This window comes from Paramormyrops kingsleyae, chromosome 9, assembly GCF_048594095.1.
Source record: "Paramormyrops kingsleyae isolate MSU_618 chromosome 9, PKINGS_0.4, whole genome shotgun sequence".
Taxonomy (NCBI): Eukaryota; Metazoa; Chordata; class Actinopteri; order Osteoglossiformes; family Mormyridae; genus Paramormyrops; species Paramormyrops kingsleyae.
The window spans coordinates 12,944,426-12,964,643 of record NC_132805.1 but is presented as its reverse complement, the minus strand read 5'-3'; the positions used below and the strand labels follow the sequence as shown (position 1 = coordinate 12,964,643).

Here is a 20,218-nt window from a genome sequence, read left to right as displayed (position 1 = left end):
GTCCTAGTAAAGGTATTTGATTACTTGTAATACCTACTTCTCTGTAGACTGAGGCCCCTTTTGGCAGTGACAAAAAAGATTATTCACCTGTTCCGCCAGTGTTAATTTCATTGAAGGAAACTATGATGAAATCTATTCATCAACAAAGATTTTTAACTGAGGAAAACAAGATGATAATAAAATAATTTAGGATGCCAGAAACTATATAACTAAATGTACTAACACTTTCTTCAATTAATAAAAACAAGACTAAATAACAGAAATATACCAACTTGAAACTGATCCAATCAGAAGTAACATCTTTAGTTAGTATTGATTGTAGTTGCATGTGATTGGATAATATTGATCTAATGGGCTTCAAGTGTGTAAACCATGCAGTTCTGTCTCTGAAGTGCATCTGTAACCTTGTTATGTCTGTGCTAGGCTTTTGCCGACTTTTATGATGGCATGAAATATTAGATACTGCCCAAGCCTTGTCTGTGCCACAGTTGGCTTTAGGTAGGGAAAAACATACTGACATATGGATAAATTTCAAATTTGATGTGAAAGAAAACAAGTCTCAGTGCCATTTTTTCAATAGTGCAATGTTTCTAATATAACCTTTACAATAATCTGTCTTTAAAGACCACATGTAAGCTAATGCCATGCCATAATAACAGCTACACAGATGTTTCCTTCAGGAATTTTAATGGGACAGAGGTTGACCCCCGCCCTTTAAAAAAAAATGAAAATTTTGAAAAATTGAAAATTATATATTAAACTATGACTACGATAAGACAAGCAGTTTCAGAAAATGGATGCATTGACTGTGACTAAACCTGTTAGTTTCATTGACTGCATGTACGTACTGTACATTTAGTTGATTAAATATTCTGTCATTTTCGTTGACTAAATCTCAAAAAAATCAGATGACTAAAATTGAACTGTATTTTCGTTAAAAGACTAAAATTAAATCAAAATTAACACCGCACCTTTAGGTACATTGTATTAATGTATTATATTCTCTGTACAATGTAAATTGTTGAATAACATGTATATATAATGTAATAATATATGTTATAATATGTAAATATTTCCTTTCGGAACCACACATCTATACACAATCACGCGCATAATCAGACATTACAGACGGTTAATAACAGAAATTATATATATGATTATATTGTCTGCTTGTGCATAATTATAGACCAGTTGCAATTAGACATCGCTTTTTTGTTCTGAGCGGATAAGCTGCAGTGACTGTAATCTTACCACTACTGCCGGAGATCTAGTTGGTCGAATCATATAGTCTGCACAACATTAAGTGTGTGTTTTGTGAACTACACGTAAACCCCTAAACCTGACATTTCTAATTTTACAATGACGCCACGTTTACGCGACCGAATACGTCATAAAAAATTGCCCGGAGAGGAATCGGCGGGTAGATTGAAATAGAAAGAAACTAAAAAGCAGTGTCGGTATTTCATGTCTTTTCTTTTGTGTAGTTTTTGACAAAATGTTGAAGAAAGCACCAAGAAGGAACTTGAAATCGCTCACAAGAAAGAATGTAGACATTTGTATACGTAAAAATGCAGATTTATTGGTGAGCTTCTTTTATTTAAATTGTTCGGTACTTGAGCTAAGTTTGCTAGCTAGATAAGGTGTTCTGACCAGAAATTGTTACTCTCTCAGTAGCGACAAATACTACGAGTGATGCATGAGCAATCATAACTTATGTTAAGATGAGTCTCTTATTTAATTAACGTTAAAATATCGCCTTACCATTTTAATAACGAGTAACTGGTTTCGGTGATGCAGTCTTATCTAATATCCAAGACAGTTTTGTGTTTTGGCTCAACTAACCTAATCCAAATGACTGACAAGTTTAGTGTATAAGTTGAAACCAAGTATTAATATTAGCAGGGGCTTGCAATATACGTACAAACTGAAACTGATGCTGGCGGAACAAACACAATATGCAATTTTACTTACCAATCGTATTCACTGAAAGAGTTCTTTTCGTCTTAAGTAATTTTAATTGATTCGTTTAAAGCTTATAACCTAATATTGGTAACGTTGTCATTTAAGTTATTCTTATCTAAAGTTTTTGTTTTATAGAGATTTCAGTATCACTGCCTCGGTGTCTTAATTTAAGTGTCAGTTTTGCAAACAAATATTTATGACAGTTTGTGCCATAAAGGAAGTTATTCCTTCAGAGAGAGAATGCTTCTTATTCATTATCAGCAGCTGACGATTTTGTAGCTGTAACATTCACGAGGCGCTTATAAAGTCATCCTTCATACCAAATTGTATTCTATTTGAAAGTAATTACGTCAGTTGCATTTTGTCGCTTTGGAACAAAATATATAACAATGTGTAAGATTATGAAAACTAGATGTAATTTGATTGGGCTGCATTGATTATAGTAAAAAGTTGGAATCAATGAATATGATACATTTGATTAAACCAAGTTTTTTTTTTTTTTTTTTACATTAAGTCTTTTTGTTCTGCAGTATTATAAAGATTTTTATGTCCTTAAAACTGAGCCATTTTGAAATCTTGGCTGTTTCCAGTCTTTTCATATATTTACGTGGCTTAAACAAATGTCCATTCATAAATTTAGGCCTCGTTGGCCGTTTTATGTTAATGTAATTATTACTTTGCTGTTTTTAAAGTGTTTTTTTTTGTGCATGCAGTACAAATTACTTGTCTAATATTATAACAAACAGAACAAACTCATGTTCCCCATGAGATATTTACTGTGATGTTAGAGACTTGATGAAATAACCGGTTTATTTGCTTAAATCATCATTCAGCATTTAGAATAGAGTAACACACCACATAAAATCAGTATGTTGCCACACTTTTCTAAAGCTTAAAAGTTGTTTAAAAGTTGCCTAAAACTGAGTTGATTTGAATTAATTACATGCATTTTTAAACACAAACAGGATGAGGTGGTGTTCATTATTTACCATTGTGTTAGCTTGGTGCTAAATGCATGTGCTCTTGTGCCATTTTGTCTGAGATTTTAATTCCTTTTTCTTAACCATTAGTGTTCTGAAATAGTACGACTACTTGTAAATGATTACATGGTGCACACAAATGGTCAATGCCTGTAAAAAGAGGAAGTAACTTTAATGTATAGCATTGCTTTAGTTCCTGTTTAATTATATGCCTGTACATATGACTGAAAGCTGACACACAAATAGAGCAACAGTGTCTGATGGTTAAATAGCCCCTTTTACTTTGAAACTAGCCCATATGAATGGTTTGATGGGAAATCTATGTATGCACACATACATGCATACCCCCACACAAACCACCCTCACCATCAAAGCGTCACATACTGCTGGCTTATGTTTACTGCTTTCGGGCCACTAGGATGTGGCTGAATTGAATTCACAACATATCCTTTACTGAGTAGTTGTATGAATAAACCATTTGAATTGTGGGTAATGCAGTGATGATGAAAATAATTGGCTAATTGTTGTGTCCTCTTTGAAGTGGTCAGTGGAAATGTCACAGGATGTTCTGGTTTTGGTGAGCTGGAAGCAGTTCCTGACTAGCTAGCCATTAGATACTTCATAGTGTTTCTATTACTGAGACAACTCCAAATACAGTTAATAGGAAAATCACAAGGGCCTGTGGCATGGAGGGTGGTTGGATCCATAGCATGTGTTGGTGTTGGTGATATAGGCTAGTGCTTCTCTATATTGACTTTGTTCTAAACAACTAATAAATAATGAAGCTTAATCAGATAGTTATGATGAGATGGTTCAGATAGTTTAAAATGAAATCAAGATATTGATGTCCCATGCTGGAATGTGGCATAATCCCAGACCTCAGTCCTGGTCCTGCTTGTTGAAATAGACCTGTTCATTAACTCTTAGAAATGTCTACACTGAATTCTAAATGAAGGCCCATCTATCCATCTTCTAAACTTTATGTTGGTCATGGGGTGGCCTAGAACCTGTCCCAGGCAGCTTTGGGCTTGGGTACAGCCTGGCCGGGATGTAACCTAAGGTCTTGTAGAGTCTTTGTACTAGTGAGCGATGAAAACACCCAGTCCTAGTTAATGAAATTATGTACAGTTTAATTACATTATTTTTATGAGCTAAACTGTTGAATTGCATTTTACATTCCTGTCCATTGTATGATTAGACCAGGAAGGAGCCTTGTCATGCTTTTAACCGCAAAAAGTCAAGGTACCATTCTTTAGGAGAATTACAAATTACTTTTAGAAACCCTTGTTTGTCAATGTTTATATGTGTAGATGCACATGTGTGCCTGATTTTTGAAGTCAAGTTAGAAATATTTAAGTTTTTACATGGATGTGTGTGCCTTAGCGGTTGAGGTCGTAATGGACTTTCCTGCAGTAATGAGGGCTAATTAGGGGTCTGTGCAGCTGGGAGAGCTTTATAGGGCTGGAGTTGGGGACCCCCATGGATGTTTAATAAAAAAAACTGGATGGTGAGGCTAGTCTTACAGTGAAAGACGGCGAGGGCACTCAACCTGCTCTGGTGTGTCTGAACTGTTCCTCTGTATTATTTGCACATTGCCGTTTGTAAGAGAAACTCTTGGGTTCATAGTAATATGTGCTTTTTATGCTGAAACATCTCACCGTACTTTGGGATGAGGGCCAGCTTTAGGGCACAGAAGGTGATAATTCTTTACCTTCATCATTTGCTGATAATATTTTATGCTAAATGTTTTAATTTCACCTTGTTACTTTGACAATTAACACCATGAATATAGTCCTAGTCATTGGCATGATATCAAGTATCAACATAACTAACTTTCACAGTAAAATTTTTGCTGTTTGTAGACTAATAACTTTGGTGGTAAGTTTCACGCCAGACAAACTGTCATGTCTTTAAAATTCCAAGCCTAAGTGTGAACCACGGGCCGCTGGAGCCGGTTAGTATGTGAACCGTGGCTCTCTGGTACCCGTGTGTGCCAGAACCACGGCTCCACAGGACCCGTGTGCAAGACAGTTTTAGTGTTTATGGCTGGTGGCTCGTGTGGGTGGGAGTTTGTAAGAGCCTGCTTTGTTCTCCTGCTAAACTGGGATGGCCTGCACAGTGTTTGATGGTTGATTGAGCATAAAAATAATCAACTGCATCCTGTGTGGAAGCCTTGGATGTGTCAGGGATAGGCACACACCCTCCCAAGTCCCTCTGTTCCAGGTTCTGTGCGCCTAAGGTCACAGACACTAAAAGACACAACACATTGACTGACCCGTTGAGTTCCATAATCATTGCTGAGATGATCTTGTTACTTTGAGCAGTTCTTGGGGTTGTTTATTTTACAATTGTATAATTTGCTCACAAGCAGGGCACTTCTAGCTTTTATTTTGACTGGGCAATGTTAATATGAACTCTAGTAATTTTGATAGGAAATGAGCAATTTTGAAGTACATTGTCAGTTCTGCTTAATAAAAGCTCCTTAAAATGAAATTAGGTTGTACACACACACACACGCAAGTTGGTCTTCCTAATTAAATGGGGACCGTCCATTCATTTCTATGGGAAAAACCCTAATCACAATCACGACACCCTTAACCTCTACCCATCCATAACCTTAACCATAAGTAACCAACTCAAATACAAGACTTTTGGCATTTCTACTTTTTTGATTACATTCACGGATTTTTATAAAACTGAGGTTATCCAAATGGGAACCGCAAAAGATGTCCACAAAAGTATGGAAATTTCAGGTTTTGCTACACTTTGGGGATAATTTGGTCCTCAAATGTGATCTATGCAAACCCCCCCCCACACACACATACAGATTTGTAATTATGTCTTTGTGGGGACTCTCCATTCATTTCTATGGGGAAAACTCTAATCCCAACATGACAACCTTAACCCCTACCCAGCCCTAACCTTAACCATAAGAAACCAAACAAAATACAAGACTTTTGGCATTTTTAGTTTTTTGCATTCACAGATCTTAGTGGGGACCTGAAAAATGGTCCCCACAACGTCAGAATAACAGGTTGTTATTTCATTGTGGGGGACGTTTGGTCCCCACAATGGAATAATCCACACACACAAAACGGTTTACATCCTGAAGATTCTGTGTGGTATTTTTCCGTTATTTGTCGACCACTAACTGGCCAAACATAGTATTACCCCAGGCTGAGAATAAGTTATAGTGCAGGAAGCATGGCTTCTCCTCTGCATTTTCTCCAGTGAGCGAGTTTCTTTTTTCTTCATAAACGTTTACAGAAATTACTGGTGCATTCTCCACCAATGCCGATAATTTTGAGGAGTCTTAATATCACCTAATATTTTAGGCCAACTGGTACCAGTTGAGCCATACGTGAAATGTGTGGAAAAATATACAGGGTGTATTGCTTTTACTTTACTGTAAGGCAACAGGAAGTACCAGAAACTTGATTCACCAGTTGTTGACAGGTTAGTGTTTACCGTGTAGGCTAAGACCCTGTTCATTTCCTGCAATTAGAAGCTGTAGTTCAATAAGTGATAGAAAAATAGCAGTGGCCTGTTCTTTAAGAACTGGGAGTATTTTAGTAACCATAGCGAACTGTGTGCGTGTGTGTGTGTGTGTGTGTGTCCTGCCGTCTTCCCTTCTGTGCCCAAGTTAACCCGGGAGTACACAGGTATGTGTCTGTTTGCGTGCATGCTAGACTGGGAATACTTACTGTAGCTTGTTGTGCAACCATGGAAGGTGGCCTGTGGTGGGATATAATTGAGTCAAACAGGGTCTTTAAATCAGAATGAAATGAAGAATGCGTGACAATTATGCAGCCACACGCCTCCTGCGTGCCCACAGGCCATTAATGGAAATGCTCAACTTGCACTCAACAATAAGAGTCAACAAGGAGTCACTGCCTCATGTGGGATGAGTCAGATGCAACAGTCTTGTTGTATTCTGGGACAAGGGTCTTGCTTTGTGATGTACAGCATAGTGACGGGGGGGGTGGGCTGGTAGATGCTGGATTTGTCTGGTCTAGGCTGTTAGAATGCATGGTAAGTCTGTGAAGGAAATGTGGGCTGCCTTGTACAGCAGTGTAGAATATCAGTAAGCTGAGTAGCTGGCTTCCTGCACACTGCAAGGGTAATTCCCTCTTCTGTCTCCGAGGGCAGGTGGAGCTGAGCTTGTTGCTGTTTCTGCGCAGCCTGGCAGAAGAGTCCAGGGCAAAAGCTTTTGAGGAGAAAACAGCCACCATCAGGGCCTGTCACTTCAAGGCTGTGTCCAAGGTAATTGCATTCAGTCTGTGTTCTGCTTTGATGCCATTGGGAGCTGCTGATCAGGGTCCCTTTGGCTTTGCCCATGTGTCAGATGAACACACTTGCAGACATGCATGGCAGAAGAATTCTCTATCTGCTCATCTGCTGTCATTCACTTCTGTTCAGCAGATCTGCTCGTTACTTGTTTCTGCTTGCAACACTTTACTCTCTTCCCCAGCCTGCCCCCACTCCTACTGTAGATGTTTGGGCAACTCTAACACTGAGCGTAACTCCTAGTCCGTATGCCTTTACCTGAGTTTTGTCGCCAAAGAGCTGGCTAGCGGCTCTGGATGGTTACTTCTTAAGATGAGTTTTAAAAATCATTATCGGAGTGGGCTGCTGGTTGCCTGAACTCAGGGTCTAAGAATGCTTCCCTTCAAGCAGTGGTGTGTTACTGGGCTGGGGGGTTCCTGATTGGGTCAGGTTTCCAGTGCATATTCATTTAATCAGGCCGCATTGCTAACAGATGTGCGTGGTATGGAGTGAGTAACGTATGCCCCTCTGTCCCGGACCAGCACGTGTTGCTGCCGCCGGCTGCGGAGCACACATGCGCAGCTTGTCCTGCGAGCATCCATGCCTCCATCATGTATCATTTTGCCTCCTGTTTTAGTTTCCTGGTCTTGCTTTTGTCTGTGGACAGCCAGGGATATTTCAACAGTTAATGCTGATCTTTGCATCCTGCATTTAAATTCTGCCAGCGAAATAGTCACTGTGTGGCCACTGGTTAAGATACTCACACTTGTTTTCCCCCCCGGTGTCCAGAGCCCACAGTCGCCACTTCCTTTTCATGGGTTCTGTGATGTTGAGTCTGCTGTGTGCCTGCAGCTAGCCCGCACTACCTCTCCCACACACCGTTCTGCTTAGATGAGGCTAAGCTCTTGTTTTTCGTATCATGTCTGCGATTATCCCTCCTGCAATTCTCCAACACAGCACTCGGTGTTTACCTCTCTCACGCGCACGCTCTCACTCGGTGGTTGGTAGCTGACACGTTCTTTACTTGAGACACACTGTTTAAATTTGAATCACACTCCCCCACACATTTTGTGGTTGATACCTTTCACTCGTGTACACACCACACACACACACACACACACACACATGTCTGCTTGCTGTTTGCTAGTTGATGTGGACTGGAATCTCAAGCTGTAAAGATTTAGACAGTGTGACATTCCAAGTATAAATAAGCCACAATAAAGCTACACAGACATCCGGCTGATGGGAATGAACACAGAGTTTATTTTATAATGAAGCAGCTTATTTGTAGGGGTACATTGATACTGATACTAGAATCATGTCTGACTGCTCGGCTAAAATATCACAAGTAGGTATGAAACAGGTTTACACAGCATAAGAAAAGTCTCTAAACATCTGAATATGGCAAACTGCCGCCAGCATCACTCTGCAGCGACCCATCATGCAGCAAACACTAACATGGAGAGGGAAAATGTGAAATGATGGCGATAACCTTCCTGCAGTGAGAATAACAGAAGCTCTTACCCAGCATATTGTTCTTGATGGTCAAGCATAATGTTTCGATGGTGGTACGCAAAGAGCGTAATAAACTGCACACCACCTCAGAAGGTATTACGTTTGTGAACTACTGATTTGGATGGTTTTACAAGGCTCGCAAAGCTTTAAATTATAGTTAAATCTGGCCCGCTAATCCATTGTCTCCCACAGAGACTAAAAAATGATGATCACTACCGCAAATCAGTACCAACCCATCCTCGGATCGATCGCCAATTTCATAAGTTTAACAGTTTACTTTTTTTTTTGATTTGAAGGGAATGTAAACGTGAAGGGGATGATAAAAAATAAATAAATAAATAATCCATGCGGTTTGGTGAGATACTGGCTACGGACTGGTGCCGGTCCACAAACTGGCACTTGGGAACCCCTGCTTTGTTTATGCTAGTTATTCATCCTTTAGCTTTTTTAGACATGCTGTTTGCATTCATTAGAGGACATGTGAATGAGCTCCTCAACCGGTGCAGCCAGAAATAAAAGTAAGAGTGATTGGGGTGGGGGAGATAAAGATGGAGAGGTAGAGGTGGGTGAACAGACTGGTAGGCTGTAATGATTTTTAAGGAGATGTTTTTTTTTCCTTCCTCCAGAGTCTATTGAAGAAGGCCAGGGGGTGAAGAGGAAGCAGCATCTGTTTTTTTTTCTTTTTTTTTCTCTTTCAGAAAAACCTGCATCACTAATGTCAGCTTTTCATGTATACATCATTGCCCATCAACACAAAAATTGAAGTGCTTTTAAAAGAGTAATTGATCCTCCTGTAAAATGTTTTCATTAAAAGGTTCTCCTTTTATAAATACATCTTAATGGTATAATAAAAAAAAATATGACTACCCCCTCTTCCGCTCCGCTCAACACCGCTCCTCGCTCCACTAAAATTTCTTCCCGCTCCAGTCAAATCGCTCCACGCTCGCTCCAATTTAAAAGAGGGACAAATAATCTGCATGCCTAACAAATGTCACCTTAAACCGATGCCTTATATCATAAAGAAATGTGAGCAACGGCACTCGGAACAGAAAATATTTATTTTTAAGCAACATATAGGCAACAATGGACAGGTTTGGCAATGGCATTCCACACAAAATAGGCTTAAAAATAAAGGAATCAGTGGGCTTAATAGCCTAAAGAATATACAGGCTAAGCGCATCCACGTTTTAAATTCCTCAGTTATTTTCTGTTGATGTTGCTGCTGCGTCTCTCTCTATAAAATAAAATTTCACTGACAGCGTTACGTGAATTTAAAAAATCCTATTAGACCTAATTTGAATGACAAACTAATTTATTTGATTACCAAATTATAGGCTTTTATACTTTTATTTACTTTATAGACTTGATATGCTACAACCATATAACACTTGCTCACGTTTTGCTCTGGCCTCCGCGTGTTCGCTTAGCACACTCATGTTTCAGAGAAAGGTCTTTTTAGATTCCAAAGCGGATCTAAATCTTGATGATTGTATAGATGAACTCTGGGAAGATTTGCGCACGCCTTGTGGTCGTAGTGTGAGCGGTATCGGAGTGAAATTGGAGCGAGACAGAGCGACCGCTCCAGCCTTAATTAAAAAACCGCTCCGCGCTCTGACCAAATTTCGCCCGCTCCGCTACTCGCTCACGCTCCGCTCCACTCCGCTCACATGCTCTGATCCCAACTGAAGTGCACCCGGCGTATAAGACGACCCCCCCACTTGGAGGCATGTTTTTCAGGGGGAAAAAGTCGTCTTATACGCCGGCAAATACGGTATATAAACACCACTGCCATCGGTTAAGGGGCTTAAAGTTTGGTATTGATTTATAAACCTGAATACAGTAAGCCCTCGTGCATTCACGCTTCGTGATTCGCAAATTCACAGATCCGCGAAAATTTCATTGGAACCGAACTTATTTGTATCCGCAATTTTTTTCGCACATCTGCGTTCCTTTTTATGTACATACTGTACTGTACCTTTACAAGATACGAATCCTATTCGCAAAGTTTATTCCCTTTGGAACTGTCATGACCTGCTTGTCCGATCCTCCCGTGTGCCACGTCGCCTCATCTACCTCGTGTGGAATCCCCGCGTCATTAACGTTATTTTGAGTTTGCTGCCTGTTCCATTGTCCTGCTTGTCTTTACCTTTTGATTAAACTCCGTGTTCCCTGATTCCTTGCGTCCTGTCCCTGCTTCCCCGGTCTGTACTCCGGTAATACGTGACAGGAACGATAATGGTTGCATAATTATTAGAAAATAGTTAATTTACTATTAACTAAACGGGTTTCCATCTCGAGATGCATTTGATACAAACACTGAAAGGGTTGGTTTTTAAGGGAAATGTATTAAGCCAACTTTTAAATTTAAATTAAAGTGTTTTCGGAGCATATTTAGGGTTTAAACTATAGAAATAAGCACATATTACCATTTTTATTGACTACCAAACATCCGCGAATCTTCCTCATTCGAGACGGGTTCTGGAACCTAACCTTGCGAATGTCCGAGGTCTTACTGTATTCGTGAATATTATGTATTCCCAGAAGTGAAACGTTCTAAGTGTTTTGGACACCAGTACAATTTTGTGTGTGGTTTCTGATCTTAACTTTAAGACCTAGTGAGCCATTAAGATCCATTTGCCTGTCATTTTCCACAGCGATGTGTTACACACTGACAGTAGAGTTACCATGCAGAATCTCTTTTCTTCGAAAGTTAAAAAAAAAACACAAAGTTCTTGGCTGGTGGCCATAGAAAACAGTACAGTCATTATTCGCTGTGCTTGTGAAAGTGAGGTTTAAATAGGAAACCTTTTTTGGACAATGTTCCTTTCTCTGATTCTGACCTTGGCCATTTCCATGTAATGATGTGATGTAATGATCCCAAGTTATCTGTCAAACCAGCTCTGCCCTGCGCCCCTCACTTTTGTATAGCTGATTCCACCCTTGACTCATGAGCCCATTCTCATGAGTAGGGTTACTTTGGGTTACTGACCTGAGTTATCATTTAGAACCCGTGCCCATGTTCTCAGCCCCTCGTAGTGCCTCAAACTCTCCTCCGTTCAGGCTACACCTGGCAGCATTAATTTTTGCCTGTGTTAAACACACTGAGAGCTTAAGGCACCCTTTAAAATTAATGCTCATATACTGACATTGGTTCACGACTGATACTAACTCAGTTTCTGGTCTGGCTGTCATTGAATACATGCTTAGAAGACAGCCATTTTTTATCTTCTTCTTTTTAAAATACATTTATGCCCATAGCTTCGCTGCCCTGATTCCCCCGTGAACCTTGGGGGTTAAAGGATGTTAAGGTCAAGAGTTCGGCCTCAGTTTCTGCTGCCATGTGTGAGATGGGTTGGATTCCATGCTAAGCTATGCTAATTTTTCAGTGCTATATGGGAGTACATTGGCCTTAAAAATAATAAAGATATGAGTCTTTGTAGTGTATTGTAAAACTACTCTGGTTAATATGCTCAATATGCTTTTTCTGCACCAGTAGAGGGCAATAATGCTGAAATTTCTCAGTATATTTCAATGGATATTAAACTGATTGTAACCATCGTAGTGGAGAAAGGTTTTCTGTTTTCGCTACTATATTGAAATCAAAATAACTATGCAGAACAGTGAAGCCTGGAAGTGAGTTACCATGGGTGGCCACACGATCACTGGCAGTCAGTCTTCTACAGCATTGAAAAGCTGGAAATTAGGCAACAGCTGCAAAAACACGTACCTATGGGCTTTTACTCATAAGAATGTACAAAGCTGCCTCGGATGATCAAGAAGATGGAACAGGTGGAACTCGTACTATTTAAGAGTTTCTGAACAAAACCAGTTCTGAGAAGCAAAGGTAGGAGTGTTATTAATAGTGTCTCACTTTATATCTCGAAACATGTTGTTTTATCCGGGCTCCAACTGGAAGAAGCAACACAGAGATTTGATATATGACCCCCAGGAGCCTGCATGCCCGTAGACTTGCATGAAAAGTGACCAGTTGCCTGAGAAGAAACAGGCTTGGAAATCACTCAAATGGTTTGTTAAAACAATGATGCGTCCCTGCCTGGGTAACCCCCACCCCTCAATGGACTTTATCATCTATATTTAATTTAATCTATATTTTAAATGATTTAGCACATATCAAAGCATGAGTTAAACAGGCCATTTCTGTACCTTTGGAAGGTCTTGGGTAGAAACGGGTCCTTGGTGTCACGAGGCCGGCATCAGGTGCCAAAAGCTGAGCTTGAATTTCCTTCCTCTGCTAAGAAGGTGTGAGGTGATGTCTCTGGGAACTAACCTTTCGCCAGGAGTCGGTGGCACCAGCAAACTCGCCACCTGCGTGCCCACTAGCGGCTTCCAGCGTATGAGTCAGAACGTGAGACCAGACTGGCGTGAAGCTCATTTTTAACGACCTTTGCAGAACTTTCTGATGGCGTGTCAGCAGTGCCAGATGGGTGCCCTGTTTTTGTGGACTAATACACAGGAGGTACTTCTTCTTTGAGGCAGAGAGTCATTGTTAGCTGCCGAGGTCTGTGGCCAGTGCCAACCCAACCCAAACCCGTTCTTGCTTTCCTTTTCAGCCAGCAAAGAAGCTGCTAGCCATTTTAATAGCCCTCACTCCTGTGCTGGTGTTTGCTCACAGTCTGGTTTAGCCACCCTGCTAGTGGTGGGAGCATTTACAGATTCTCAGTGGCTTTCCAGATTTAATGCTCGTTTTCCTCCTGGTCCTCCTTCCCCACCATTAGGAAAAGTTTTATTTTGGTTCTCTTCAGCTCATGGCATCTAAAACCACAAATGCTGGCATGATTTGGCCCTGCCCTGAGAAAATCCGAGATGCTTCTTTCCCTTAAACATCACCCAAACCACCAGACCAGACTTGCTGTGGCCAAGGCCAGCTTGTCTGTGTTTGTCGCTGGGCATAAGTTTATGCGAGAGCAAACTGTGCACACAGGGGCGTTTCGCTCAGCAGAAACTGTTTGTCATCGATTTGCTGAGAATAAGACCTGAGTCCTAATGAAACTGCTCTCATATTGTCCAAGCAAATCTCCCAGAAAACTGTAATGTTATTAGAGCTGTCAACCAAAAACAGCAAAAAAAAATGTCATATGCTTCCTCTTCTGAAAGTTGCTGGCATATCTCATACACATGTGGTGGTTCAGGTCTTTCATTGGCTTACAGCAGGTCTGCTCTGTGCCAGTTTCAGAAGTCTATGTAAGAAAGTACTTTTCTGAAATGTGTTGGATTTGCTGTAATCTGGCATATTGAGGCTGCTTTTGAGGGGAAGTGCCCCTGAATATCAGCATTTCTGAAACAAGAATCAATTTTCCATAATAGACAAAGACTTTCACTTGATAAAGTAGTTTTATTTGTTTTCTGTATGTTATGTCATAGTTTATGACCGTATTCTGAGTGCCATGGTAGCTTGTTGGGTAACACCATCGCTTTATACCTCCTGAAGCAGTGTTTCAGACCCTAACCCTCTTTGTTTGTAATTTGCAGTTTTGTCGTTCTGTCAAAAACCGTGCAGACAGGTGAGTCTGTGTCCCTCAGTCCGACGTGTTCTCCTGCCTTGCGCTCTATGCTTCCTGGGTCACCATGAGCAAGTAGTATAGATGAGGGGTGGTTTTCTTTAAATTTTGTAGGTGGTGCTTTAATTTGTGGAAAATGGAGCAGTCACATGCTACCGGCTAGGGAAACTCCCAGTTCTGCCCTTTGAGGTCTTGTTCACCTTGAGTTCTAGTGACGCGATGATGGCTGTGCTTTGTGCATGAGTGTCATCGTAGTGTCCCTTTGGTGAGTGCCATGTAGCACTCCACAGTGGTCTTCCTGCTTGACTCGGCACACAAGACACATGGCAGCTCTGTTTCCAATCTCACTTTCTGGGTTCTAGATTTGTCGTGCTTGTTCAGACTCACATCGCTATGTACCAACTCTGGGAAATGTAATTAAGTAACTAAATAAAAATGCTGGAGAATTGAAATAAGCCCTGGTCCTGATGGGTGTTAAACAGCATTGCATTGGACAGAAAAAATACTTCTTATATACAAATGGGAGATGGGGGTTTGTTTTGTAGAGTATTCTTCACTCATTGTGGAATGACCATGTTTTTCAGTATAAAATAAAAAAAATTATGGATACGCAAGTAACACAAAGATAAAAAGTATCACTGGGATTGACAATGTAGTTTTTTTTCTTCTGAAGCCGACAAAAGTTTTGAATATCTGAAATATCTGATAATGAGTGAAGTGAATTCAGGAGTAGTCTCAACTAAAGTCCTATATTGTTCTGGCCGACAGCCGTCCCTTTGGACGAGACTTGGCGAGGCACAGTGACAGATAAAATGCCAGGTGAAGCCAGAGTGATTTTCGCTTCCAAGTGGGGCTGAAATTCATGGGTACTGGGGAAAATGACCACCTCTGATTTTGGGAAGAGGCCCGTCTTACCACAGAGATTAAAAAAAAGCTGCATTTCAAATGAGTTTAGGGCATGCACTACAAGAGAAGTGCCTTTTCCAGGGACCTGGACTGTGTCTGGGTAAGTGAATGGGATGTTCATTGCATATCTGCATAGGAAAAACAAACATGCTTACCACTCTGACCTTGTGGGGACCCAGGGTACTGTAACCAGAGCTCGTAAATTCCTTGGACATCGTCCCCAAATAACAGGGCTTGTATGATTAACACAGCGCACGATTCAGGTGTATTTGATTAGGACTATTACCAGACATTCATTACCATTATTGCCAATTAATGGTACCTTCTGTTGCCTGCAGTGCTTGGCATTCTCAGGAGGCATAAGGGAAGAAGTTCACTTGAAACAAATGCAGAGTTAGACGCCTTAAAGCTAAACCCCCTTCTGCACCAGTCATTGAGCAGACATGTTGAAAAATCCTCATCTTCCCCCTTTGTAGCATTTATTCGCAGACCTAATTCCACTTGGGTTAAACCTAATCACTCCTGATCTTTTTCTTTGAATGCTTTAAATCCCTCTGACATGAGATGTCTGTTATTGCATAGTTTTGCTCCAGTTTGAGGTGACCAGCATGTCATCATTGGCTGCCTTGTTTGACTCCATTAAACATTCCAGTTTACCATCAAGTGGTGAATCTTGGCAAATGCTTTTGTCAAAACGTTTTTTTTGCATGCTTCAGAATATCCAACCATTTTATTTCATGTCTTTTATATATAGTCAGGAATTCTGAATGCAAAACAAACATTTAAATGTTTAAATTTAAAACAGATTAGATTTTAGTAAAGACAAGCTGTACTTTACCCTGGAATCTTCAGTGCAGAGCGTCAGTTCAGACAGCCATTGATTTATGGTACTTTCCTCATTATTGCATTAATGACACAAATGTAGTGAAGGGGGTGAGAAGGGGAGTAGGATGAAAAGAGTGCCAAAGGAACACAGGATAGACAGATTGGCAGGAAAAGAGTAAGAATGGATATGTGCAAGGAGAAAGAACTCATGAACAAGAAAACGGAAATAAAAGGTTAACATTAAGAACTGTAGATGAGCAAAAGAAGTGACCATTTTTATCCTTAAATCCTTAATATACAGTACCAGTCAAAAATTTGGACACACCTACACATAGGTTTATTTGTACTATTCTCTACATTTTTGAATGATTATAAAGACATCAAAACTATAAAATAACATACAGAAAAAGCTACAGAAAAAAATTAAGAGACCACAGCACAATTTTTAGTTTCACTCATGTATGAATTTATTGATGTGCATCTGTGGAAAAAAAAGGGATTTTTTTTCCTGCAAACTCCAGCCTGGTTCTTCTCTGTTTCTCATTAATGAAGGGCTTCTTCCTTGCTTTATTGGACTTCAGTCCTGCTTCTAGGAGCCTGATACAAACTATCCTAGCAGCGTACTTTGCACCTGCACGTAATGTTTCCCATTTCTTTTGAAGGTCACTTGATGTCCTACAATTCATGTGAAACTGTTGGATAAGTTAACGATGGTCTCAGACATTAGAATGTCACTTCTGCCCTTTACCTGGCTGGTTTCTGCTCGTTCCCAATGTCTCCTGCTTCACCTTGTTCTTGTATACTGCTGTTTTAAAAACCTGGAAGGATCCTGCTGCTCAATCTTCTGCCAACAGAACCACAATTAAACCAGGATTTAAAAATGAAGATTTTTTTTTAAATATAAGAACATAAGAACTATACAAACGAGAGGAGACCATTCGGCCCATCGAGCTCGCTTGGGGAGAACTTAACTAATAGCTCAGATTTAAAGTAACCCAAGGATTCAGCTTGCACTATGTTATCAGGAAGACTATTCCATATTCTGACTACACGCTGTGTAAAGAACTGCTTCCTTAAATCCAGTTTGAAATGTTCTCCCGCTAATTTCCACCTATGGCCACGAGTTCTTGTATTTGAACTAATGCTGAAGTAATTATTCGGTTGAACAGCATCCAAACCTGTTAGAATCTTATAGACCTGGATCATGTCCCCCCTCAGTCTCCTTTGCTTGAGGCTGAACAGATTTAGCTCAACTAACCTATCCTCGTATGACATTCCTCTAAGACCAGGAATCATTCTTGTGGCCCTACGCTGCACCTTTTCTAAGGCCGCAATGTCCTTTTTAAGATATGGTGACCAAACCTGCACACAATATTCTAGGTGAGGTCTCACCAAGGAATTGTATAATCTTAGCATTACCTCCCTTGACTTAAACTCCACACACCTGGAGATATACCCCAACATCCTATTGGCCTTTTTTATTGCTTCCCCGCACTGGCGAGAATGAGACATGGAAGCATCAACATACACACCAAGGTCTTTCTCATAATCAGCTACCTTTATTTCAGTAGGTCCCATAAAATACCTGTACTTTATATTTCTGCTCCCTACATGAAGTACCTTACATTTGTCTGTTAAATTTCATCTGCCAGGTACTGGCCCAGTCACTAATTAAATCAAGATCCCACTGTAGCTGCTGAGCCGCTAGTTCAGTATCTGCTACACCACCCACCTTGGTGTCATCTGCAAATTTCACCAGTTTACTGTATATATTGGTGTCTATATCATTTATGTAAATTAGGAACAATAGTGGTCCTAAAATTGAACCCTGCGGTACCCCACTATGAACGCAGGCCCACTGTGACATTGTGCCTCTTATAACTACTCGCTGCTTCCTATCTGTTAACCAGTTATCAATCCAGGTCGCTACAGTTCCTAAAATACCTGTCGCTTTGAGTTTAAGTAAGAGCCTCTTGTGGGGGACAACATTAAAAGCCTTTTGGAAATCTAAGTAGATGACGTCATAGGCCTTCTTATCATCAACTTCATGAGTAGCTTCCTCAAAAAACTCCAACAGATTTGTTAAACAGGATCTACCTCTCCTAAATCCATGCTGGCTATCCCTCAAAATGTTATTTGAGTCCAGGTAATCTGCCATTTTCTCTTTGATTATAGCCTCCATAACTTTACCAGTTATACAAGTTAGACTGATTGGCCTATAGTTTGACAAATTACTTCTATCCCCTTTTTTGAAAATGGGCGTTATGTTGGCATGCTTCCAATCAGAAGGTACCATACCTTCAGATAAGGATTTTTGAAACAGCAAAGTTAAGGGTCGGCAAATAATATCCCTCATCTCTTTTAACGCTATAGGTAAGATGCCACCAAGGCCCTGTGATTTATTTAGTTTGAGCTTAGCTAGGCTTTGCAAAACATCAGCTTCAGTTATATATATATTAGTTATAGATCGGTCTTTTATTTTTTCCGCGGCTGTATATGGAGTTATGCATTGACCAGAAAGGTATTAAAAACTAAAGTTTGGGGGAGGTGGGACAGCTCTGTGAGTTGGGACTCAGAAGGCTGCCAGACTAATCCTTACATAGGCAGAGTGATGCCACCATTGGCCCCCTGAGCAAGGCCCTTAACCACAATTCCTCCAGAGACTGGCTGACACTACTGTCTGCTCTACGCCAGTTTCATGATGTCTTCTCCTGGGATGCTTTTATAGCTGTCCTGAAGGAGTTCCCACAAAAATGCTGAGCACATTGGCAATGTTTCCTTCACTCTCTGGTCAAGCTCCTCCACAACCATTTCTACTGTGTTTAGTTCAGGCGACCACGTCATGTGATTTGACACTTTATTGCTCTCCTTTGTAGGCGGCTTGGCGTGTCCTAACTTTTGACTGGTACTGTATTTATGCCATTTATTTACTGATTTGTTTTATTGATACCATATGTATACCATAGACTTAGGTCTCCTTAATCACAGTTCTCAGTAACCAACTTTCAAAACTGCACACTTTTTAACTGGCATTCGGCTGTCTTGGTCCTTAGGACCTGTCTGCATATTCATCTTCAACCTGAGCCTTTGGCTGAAGCCTTCATGTAAGTGTATTAGAAAAGACAGCTCTTCTGTTGTGTTTTCTGCATTTTCATTTTGTTTTCTTTTTGTTCTACCTTTTAAAAAAATCCAGATGCTGTCTCACGAAGGCCAAACATCTGGCAGCTGGCAGGGGAAAAGAGATCCACACCAGATTGGAGTTGTGCACGAGAGATGCTCAGCCGGTGCTCCCTAGACTGACCCGAAATGTCTCATCGCTGGGGAGCCAGGCGCAGTCTAACACATGCCACTTTATGAAGCACTGATTGTTTGTGAATTAGTGCTATCACCGTGGGTCCTACGGAGACCTGCACATGTAACAGAAATGGAGACTATTTTTAATGGGTGTTTATTTGTAAAGTGAGCAGGCGTGTGTTAAAGTTTACATGTATATGTGTGAGAGTGCTTACCTGTCTGTGTGTGCATGTTTATCTGTTGTCCCTCTGTGCCGGAGGTTTAAAGATTTGTAGTGAGAACAGATTAATTTGTACATTTATTTTATTATCCATCCATCTTTTATAATTGCTTATCCAGCCCAGTCCTTATAATTGCTTATCCAGTCCCAGGACATCCTGTATGGGATTGCCCCTCTGCCACAAGGCACACACTTAAACCCTATAGAAACACCAATTACCTGCCCACATGTGAAATTCAGATCAAGTTTTTGTTTCAGCCAACTTTTAAGAGTTACAGTCACAGAGTACTCAACTGGTTGGTTGAAACAAAATCTTGGTCTGGATTTTTACTTTCTGGACTGGAAATGTCCACCTGGTAAGCTCTAAGAAAGGTTTTCAGACTTTTGAATTTAATAAAAACTACACCAAAAAATGAGCTGTTCTGATATTGTGTGGAAAGCTTTTCTATTATTTCTGGATAACAAAATAAAATAACACCTGATAAGACAACAATCAGCATGAGGTACTCAAGAAGACCACAGTGGTAGAGCTGAATTTGATCAGTATATGTGACACTGGTGACAAAGGTATTATGGTCTACCTTAAAGTGATGGAACCATAGGCTGAGGAATGAGAGCAGTAAAGCTTTGTGTGATTGGTGCTCATGGAACCAAAGGCTGAGGACGGAAAGTAGTAATGCTTAGTGTGATTGGTGCTCATGGAACCACAGGCTGAGGAATGAGAGCAGTAA

General features: G+C 40.5%; 1 protein-coding gene across 2 annotated transcripts; it reads left to right on the top strand.

Moving 5' to 3' along the window:
* The first annotated feature begins 1,409 nt into the window (after positions 1–1,409).
* Positions 1,410–19,866, top strand: cenpw (centromere protein W). 2 transcript variants are annotated; one of them, XM_023807579.1, is made up of 3 exons: positions 1,410–1,582; positions 7,092–7,205; positions 19,167–19,866. In XM_023807579.1, exons 1-3 carry the CDS (start codon positions 1,496–1,498, stop codon positions 19,266–19,268), a joined length of 303 nt encoding a protein of 100 aa, XP_023663347.1. In that variant the 5' UTR covers positions 1,410–1,495; the 3' UTR covers positions 19,269–19,866. The 2 variants fall into 2 exon arrangements, with proteins under 2 accessions (XP_023663347.1, XP_023663348.1); XM_023807580.2 differs by lacking the exon at positions 19,167–19,866 and adding an exon at positions 9,350–10,896.
* Positions 19,867–20,218: the final 352 nt, after the last annotated feature.